Here is an 8,838-nt window from a genome sequence, read left to right as displayed (position 1 = left end):
AAAGGCTCAGGTCACCTTAGCTATGTATTAAATAAGCTACGTGGGAATAGTAGCTCCTCTTACTCGCCTCCAACTGCATGTTCACAGACACATCACAAGCAAGGAGTCTAAAACAGTCTTTCGTGGTTCTTACAAAATTGGCCTGGATGTGAATTTCTCAAATGCAGTGTGTGAACTGAAATCAGGGCCGATCGTGTATCACTGATGATTGTTGATGTTTATTTGCCAATGACTTCTGAAGCCGCACGTTTGAGACTTCAGAGCCTCACAGTTATTCGGTTCTTCCTTTGAGTCACATCAGTGAGAGTGATTCTAAAATATTCTGCTTCTTGAGAGTCACAGGGTTTGGATGTGTTTCCCCCGCCCCCCACCCCGTTAAGGGGAAGAAAGATGGTCGTTAAGGGTTCTCTTGTAACTTGGGGAAAGGCCCACTGGGGTCTGGGAACACACACTCTGACGCCGTCCTATGTAAACCCAGACATGCTTCTGCTCATTTTAATTAGACAGATAAAATTAGCAAGGAGATTAAGGTAAAAGGAGAAATTAAAAATATTTAAATGTTAGGTGGAATTTACAAAAGTGAATTAAACAATGAGGTACAAGAAGGAATGCAGAGAGACACAGACACATTTGAAACATTCCTCTGATGCCACACGGCTTAAGCCAGTCCACAAATAAGGTGAGAAGAATCCTCCCTTGCCACCTCTTGAACTGCAGATTCCAGGATGTGGAAGAACATTCTCCAGAAACTCTTTCCTTCTCCTTCTCTTCAGATGTTTCCAAGAACAATTAATCAGTTAGTATCATTCTAGAATGGCCCACACTGCATCCAATTCAAACCACTCACCTGTTTCCTGTCTGAATTCGCAAGCTCTTGAGAGTTTGTCCCCATTTCATTTTATTTTTCTCCCTACCCTCTCTCCCAATTGAGCCAAACACCCCAATGGGCCAACCGGTCACATGTTCCGGCCCCCTTTGAATCCTCCAGGGCAAAGACTTCCCAGATCTTTCTTGTTTGCATCTGTTACGAAAAAGCACAGTCATTTTGTAACGCAGACATACACATGTGTGCTCTCGCACACGGAAACAGGTTTTTCTTTTATTCTTTTTTTTCTTCCAATTTGTGGTTTCTTTTTCCTTTTTGCAGAAAATGCAAACAAAAGAAAAACAAGGTTTTCAATTGAAGGTACATCTCTTCTTCAATATGAAGACATTAATTGAATTGGTCGGATCCCCCATGCAGTGGTCAGCAAAGTCCTTTGGCAACTGACAGAATGACATCTGGAGACTCAGGAGCTGGGGTTTGTTTGAGGAAACTTCCCTACACGAGTCGTGAGCAAAGGGAAATGAATGTGGGAGAAGGGAGAGGACTCTTGGGGAGGAGCACAGAAGGAGAAAAGAAAAGAATGTCATTGGCGAGGAAGAAAATGGAACGCTGCTCTGTTTCTTCCCTCCACCTCCTTCCCTTCCTTCCTGTGGATGGATGACTCCCGCCCACTGAAGGGGGAGCTGCGTTTACTCTTGGTCCCCCAATGCATGTCGCTGTGTCTTCACTTCCGTTGAACATCACCTTTTCGTGTTTTTATAATCATTATTATATTTTTGGTTTCCCACAGCATCTTAAACATGCTTCTGTCACTGAGAAACAAAGGATGACTGTTAGGAACAGGTCCGGTTTATTCTTCACTGATGTAATTCATTTCTCAGCGGAGAAGCCAGTCTCTCCAGAACATTCCACAGTGGTCAACCTCTGGTTCTCCCTTGAGCCTGGTCCTTTTCCTTCCTTTCCTCCCCCCAGAAAACGAGAGTTCTCATGCCATTGCTGTCGGCGACTGACTCATCTGGACCCTCATTGAATGAATGCTGTTTAGGATCTTCTTCTGATGACCTGCCAAGGTGACCCCTATTCTCAGGAGATCTCTAGGAGGGAAGAAGCCACAAAAGAAGGCACTTTAGTGTTAAGGCAGCTTTTCACGGATCAAAACTCATCACAGAGGGCAAGCTCCTCATGATAGTTGGGTAGGCAAATAAAAACATTTAAAATCCAAGGAGCCCAAGTTTCTGAGTCTTTGGCAAACACCTACTTAAGATATTTTCTTGCTCAACCTCTTTTTCTCAATGCAGTGGACCTTAACTCCAAAGCCCCCTCCAACTAGGAAATCTTGGAGGAGCTGTGCCTTGTTCCTCACCTATCAGTTCTGGAGCCGTCCCTTAACTGTATCTGTGACCTGAGGTGAACTAGAACTTTTCTCTGCTATTTTTTTAAACACTCCAAGCACACACTGTATGGGGCTTCAGTTATTCTGTAAAATTTTCTGCCTAAATTAGTGATCACCCACTGTGATTGAAAAGATGTGGAGCTTGCTTGGTTTTCTGATGTTTATCCCCCAAGTTTCTGTTTCCTACCTCTTTTTGAATTTTAATATTATGAATTTTTATGAAGAGTGGTCTCAAAATAACTTTCAAATATCTGCTCAAGAGGAAATCCCAGGAACATGTTTAGGATAAGGGTTTGGTTTGGATTTATCTTTGAGCCGTGAGTCTCAGTACGAAGTTCATGGCTTATATTTGACTTTGGGAAGACCCATGCTTCTTTCCTTAGTCAATAATAACAATATATGACATTGCTTGAGCGCTTTTCATGTGCCATAAACTACCTCATTTATACCTACGGAAGCATTTTGTAAAAATTGACAAACCACTCAAATTCAATGATAGTAATTTAACAGCAATCATTTCTTGTGTACATCCTATAGGCAAGTAATAGAAATTAGGCCAAACGCTTTGTACGTGCTGTTCCATTTACTTCTCGCCACAAACCAATGAGATGGGCATTATTGTTATCTGCACATCTATAGACAAGGCAAAAGAAGCTCAGAGAAGTTAAGTGACATGCTCAGGATCACATAGTGGAAAAGCAGTGGTTCCAATTCAAGACCACTTGGCTTTCACTACCCTGCAGGGCTGCTCTCCAACTCTTGTAAAGTCCTGACTGTACTCCCCTCAAAGCCCGAGGTCCCCAGCACAGTATATTACTTTGTACCAGACCCCTGAGGAGGATCCTGTGCTGGACCTCCATCCACAATGCCTTGGCTCTCCCGATCCCCCTCCTTTTAGCTGGTGGTCAGTCCCCCACGAGCTGTAGCTACTTTAGATTGTAAAATTGCCCATGTCTTTTTAGCAAACACTTTTGAGAGGCATACTTAAATTTTGAATTCACAATCTATTTTATTTAGTTGCTCATGTTCTTTTTCCATCTTTTATCTCTAAAGGAACAAATTAAATTGTTGCAATATTGTGTTGACATTTTTTTTACTTTGAATGCAATTCCTTGTCAGTTTTTTTTTTTTTTTTTTTTTTTTTTAGTCTTTCTTTTGTTCTTTTTCACATGGCTATTCTTGGACTAAGGGAATTATGCTACTTGATCCCTTCTGTTTGTAGGGGTTCAGGTGAAGATGGTCCCCATACTCAGTCAGACCTCAGTGAAGAAGCAGGAGTCACCCTGTCTTCATGAACACCCACTTCTGTCCCTGCACCCAGTCCCCCGATTATCTAGGCCATCCATATTAACTCTACAAGATGGGGAAGCTGGTTTTCCACCAGAAAAAGCTTCTTTTTTATTTTTGCTATCTGACAATAATTCATAATGTCAGGGACTGACTTTTTTACGCATCACCAAGAAATGAACTCAGGTTTAAAAAAATGAATTCTGAAGTTTAGTGGATCCAAGGCTAGATGCACATTCAAGCCATCTCCCTGGAAAAAGTAGAGAGTCCATCATTTCTGGCAAGAATAAATCTCAGGAGGAAAAAGAATAAACCTCAGAGAGATGGAGCCGGACTCTAGGAAGATGGACTGCAAAACGGGAAGCTGTTTCCCTGGGGCTCAACTGCTGGGGATGGCTGACCGCCCCTTCCCCTGGGACTCAGCAGCTGGCCTGCCCCAGGAGGAAGCCCCGCACCTAGCACTGTGCTTGACACAGAACAAGTGATCAATATGTGTTTGTCAACTGCCTGATGGACTCACTAACCTTCTACCATGGGGTACGCATGTTTAGGGCACCAGCCTGGTGCTGTCAGCACATGTCATTGCCTGGGCTGCCAGTAAAGTCCCCTGGTGTGTGCATGTGTGTGTGTGTGTGTGTGTGTGTGTGTGTGTGTGTGTGTGTGTTCAAGTTGACCAACTTTAGACTTTAGACCAACTTTTACTTAGTGTTTCCCAAACTCGACTGCATTATAGAATCACCTGGGGAGTTTTTATAATCCTGATGCCCAGATCTCACACGTACCAATTAAACCAGAAGATCGAGCGTGGGAATCAGGCATCGGTACTTTGAAAGATTCCCAGGTGATTTCAGAGAGCAGCAAAGCACGGGTACCGATGTGACCCAGAGGTGCACGGGGAGAAGGATGTGGGACTGGTGGTCAGGAAAGCAGGGTTTAGTTCCCACTTTGCCACTCGTGAACCCCAAATCTTCAGGAGCTAACTTCACCTACTTTCTGAATCTACTGAATGAAGGGGGTGGAACTAGATAAACATTTTTAAAACTACAGTTCCATAAAACCCTGCCCCTCAAAAATATGGCTCCACAGTATTTAATAATTTTAAATAGATTTCTTTATTTCGGGATTTCTCATGGCCTTTACAATGCTAACATGTGTAGTGAATCTCCAAGAGAGTGATAAAGTGCACAGTATTTTCCAAATTTATTTGACAGGGGAACCTTTTATCCAAGGAAAACCTATTACCCTTCCTTCGAACCGGTGCTACTAAGAATGTTCTTGAGAAAATGATTGAGTACATGGATCTTTAATACCCTTTCTGGTTCTCATTTTATTCTAATAAATTTAGTAATAAATTTAGTTTTTGTATTCCTCCGTACTTCTGTGGGGGCTACAGACTTGTAAATAATTTGTGGGGGATGAAAATGTATACTTATTTACAAGTATGGATACAAACTCCATCCACATCTGAGATTTTTGCTGAGTCAGTGCAATGCCTCTTCCCGCTATGTTGTTTAAAGTGCTAGCTGGCTGTGTTCTTTCCATCTGAATGCTCCCTTTGATGGGTTGATTTTGAAAACTTAAATGGAGGACAGACTCTCAGTGATTAGGCAAATGACATATGGCTATGACTGAACTACTCTCATTTGGAGCCCAAACGATCTCAGCCTACCCACCCCACTCCCAGGCTCCCCTCCATCTTTCTAAGGCACTCCCCTACCAGGCCTGGTTTTATAAAGAGGCAGAGCTCTGTGGCTGAGGCCAGAAATCAAGACCGCAACATGGGCAATGGCAGGGAAGAAGGCTTGACCTCCACCAGGGGCTAGACAGAGGCAATTCTCATCACTTACTCTGATGTCATCTGGGCGACCAGCTGGAGGGAGGTGAAGCCGGCGGTGAGGAAGCTGTCCCTGTACTGAACCATTTTGATGGCACTGAGCCAGTCATCCACGGTGGTAAAGGCCGTGAAGTCTGGGATGGAGCGGTCGAGCAGGGGCTGGGAAGGCCTATGAGACAGAGGGGAGCAGGTGACCCACAGCAGTGGTCATGCATTGAGAGCTGCACGTCTGGTGGATGGCAGACTTCACAGAAGGCTGCATCCCTGTCGGGATGGAGATTCTGATGGAGCCCTGAGCTGACCCCTTCTTCCTTACAGAATATTGAGTTGGCAGCTGGCATGGCTACTCAAGTCCAGGTGGCCCATCCCCCTGCCTCTGGGTGCTGTCATGCATCGGTCAGCTCAGACAGGGGGACTGACCAGCGTGCAGTCTGAATGGAAGGGAAGGCCCACAACTCCCTTGTAAACTGAAACCTAAGAGCTTCATCATCCAAACATATTGTCTTTTATAATATATATGTACAGTTTGCCACAACCTTCCCAAATCTATTGGTAACATTTATTTTTCTGGTTCTATCCTGAGCCAATTGAAATAAATGGAACAGAGAGGCTCACCACTGATTTCTGGCACATTCTTGAAGCAGACACCAGGTGCTATCCTGAAACCAGGGTGCTATCTTGATGTTTTCACCCTCAGCACCATGCCCAATCCTTCACCAAGTCATAAAGATTTGACCTCCAAAATTGCTTGAACTCATCCACTTCTTTCTACATCGTTAGCCTGATTTAAGACCCTATCTTCTCTATCATGATTCCTAAAATGTCCTCGTACTAGTCTTCCTTCATGCATGCTCCTTCCCCTCAACATAAGTTCTACACTGTAGCCTGATGCTCTTTTCCAAATACAGATGTGATCATGTCAATAACCTTCACCCAATACTGATTCATGTCAAACTCTTCAATGGGTACTCATTGTGCTGAAAATCAGTCCCAGAATTCTTAGCAGGGCCTAAAGGCTCTGAGCATCTGTTACTTGTCCACCTCGGCAGCCTCAGCTCCCACCCAGTCTCCTCACAAACTGCACTCCCAACACACTTGCCCCTGTCCTTCCCACCCTTGGGTCTCTACACATGCTGTATCCTTGGCCTGGAACTCTTGTCCTTCTACTCCCATCTTCTTTTCATTCAGTTAATGCATCCACACCCTTCAGCTCTCAACTGAAATATCACTCATTGGGGATGCCTCCCTGACACCGGATGGAGGCTTACGCCCTCCAAACACCACACGCCTCCCTGCTGCAGTGGCCATCGAGTTCCCAATTTTGCATTTCTTTGGGTGATCATCTGATCAATGTTTGCTGCTTCTAAATGATTCTAAGCTCCATGAGGGCAGGGACCATGTCTAGCTGGTTCATTCTATAGCCCCAGCAATGGGCACAGTGCTCGTACCCGATAAACTTTGGTTGAAAGGATAAATTAATAAATGAGTTAGCACTGCAAATGTAGATGAGGAATGTACAGCTGACAGTTTCTGACAGTAGTTGACAGTTGTCCTGTTTTTTTGCTTATAACAAATCCAATTACTTTGTATTTCTTTGTCCCATAGCACCTGGGGCATTTACCTGCTAATAGGTTGGCCAAGGTTCTGAGTATGCAGCTACACCTGCAGAGTAATGTGTTTAACAGAAAGGGTGCCTTCCGGAAATAGGACTGCTCAGAGTGGGGCCTCATAACACTCATATAGATATGCTCAACTATTAGAGAGCCCCGTACTCAGACCACCTGAAGCCAATGGAGACCCAGACAGGTTTCTTAACATCTGTCTATAGCCCATGCTGTATCCTTGGCCTGGAAAGAAAAGGGAAGAATCTTGGAACTTCTTCCATTGGTGGATAAGGTTAGCCACCTCACCCTTGCTCTCAGAGGACCAAAAAACTAGCAGCCTTGCTATTGGCCTTGCCCCAATATGAGACCATCTACACCTAGGGACCACCTTGTTCCACTGGACTCACACGGCGGTGATGGTTGCCACAGTCTTGAGACTTGCTGGGTTCCGGATCATCTTGTCCAGGGTGTTGACAATCTCAGCAAAGCGGGGCCGGCTGTTACGGTCCTTCTGCCAACAGTCCAGCATGAGCTGGTGTAGAGCAGCTGGGCAGTCCATGGGTGGGGGCAGCCGGTAGTCTTGCTCAATGGCATTGATGACCTGCAGTGACACACAGGGGAACAGGTGTGATTGAGTGATGAGCCACCAGCTAATCATTCACAAATTAGCCCCCGAGGATGGAACCCTCTGACCCAGGCGCCCTCATTCTGTGCTCATATACTTCTTACCATAATGGATTTTACATGTGCTTGGTTTTTCTTCCTTGACTGTAGGCTCCTAGAAAGCTGGGAACACATGTAATTGTACCTTTATGTCTCCTGCATGTGGTGCTGGGTCTGACATACAGTAAATCTCTGTGACTGTTTATGGAAGAATGAGCTGGCTTAAGCTTCTCCTCTCTTTAAGAGAACAATGACCCAGTTCTGCCTTATTAGCTTCTGGTGGCACCAGGAAAGTGAAACAAGATGACATGGGAAACCTAGTGAAGCCCCTATATATAATGGACACTCACGAAAGCCTGTGGTGGCCTCATCTTTTCACTAAGTGAAGAAAAATGGAGGGAAGGAATCAGCATTTGATGGAGAGGCTTTTTCATCCTAGGGACCCCCTGATGCTTCCTAGGCATTACTTGCCTTCATCTTCAAGAGGCAGCAACAGGAATTGGGTCAAAGATACTTTGGTTAAACAACTTAGTTCAGAATAATGAAAATGGTCAAAATAACAAGGTGATGCAAAACAAATATCTCCGATCAAGTTTTGGTAATTTTTTGCAGACTCCAGAGGATAATTTTGTAAAGATTTTAGGATCTTCAAGTACTTTTGTCAGTTTTTCATACTGTTGTGTTTTTCACCCTTTATTTCTTAATTTCCAATTCATTTAAATCATTTATGCCCACTCCGTGCTTTTTGTAATGGCAAAAATAATTGTAAAGGGCCCAGTGCGAAACATATGAGTTTATTATGGTATACACGTAACACAATGGAGGGCCTGGAATACAATGCAGGCCTTAATGTGATGTTGCAAAAAAGTACCTATTGAAATGGAAATATGTTCACATTGTAATATTAGGGGAAAAAGCAGGCTGTATAACTGCAGGTATGGTATAATCTTGCTTTTGTAAAAAAAAAATATCAAAACAAAACAAAAAACAGTAATTATACACATGCATAGAAAAGAGTTAGTGATGGTTGCCTTTGGGCAAGTAGCAACATGAATGCTCTTTATGTTTTTCTTTTTGCTTGTTTGTAAGTTTATTTTCTGTAATAATTGTGCATTGATTTTATATTAAAATAAACAGTTAAAGCACCTTAAACAACAAAGGAAATAATTTGTAGTTCAGAGATTTTCAGGTGTTTTGGCTCTACTTAAAAAAAAGTCAGATTCATTTTTTG

General features: G+C 43.6%; 1 protein-coding gene across 3 annotated transcripts in view; it reads right to left on the bottom strand.

Annotated features, from left to right (window-relative positions):
• Positions 1–278: 278 nt before the first annotated feature.
• EPHB1 (EPH receptor B1) overlaps positions 279–8,838 on the bottom strand; it is a 397,032-nt gene continuing 388,472 nt past the window's right edge. For all 3 annotated transcript variants that reach the window (XM_039837214.1, XM_039837216.1, XM_039837215.1), the window contains 3 exons: positions 7,352–7,545; positions 5,354–5,509; positions 279–1,920 (listed from right to left, as the gene is read on the bottom strand). In XM_039837214.1, the coding sequence (XP_039693148.1) occupies positions 1,812–1,920; positions 5,354–5,509; positions 7,352–7,545 (459 nt within the window). In that variant the 3' untranslated portion in view covers positions 279–1,811. The remainder of the gene's footprint in view (positions 1,921–5,353; positions 5,510–7,351; positions 7,546–8,838) is intronic.

The sequence above is a fragment of the Pteropus medius genome, unplaced genomic scaffold (genome assembly GCF_902729225.1).
Source record: "Pteropus medius unplaced genomic scaffold, Ma_sr-lr_union100, whole genome shotgun sequence".
Taxonomy (NCBI): domain Eukaryota; kingdom Metazoa; phylum Chordata; class Mammalia; order Chiroptera; family Pteropodidae; genus Pteropus; species Pteropus medius.
This window is presented reverse-complemented; position numbering and strand designations above follow the sequence as displayed.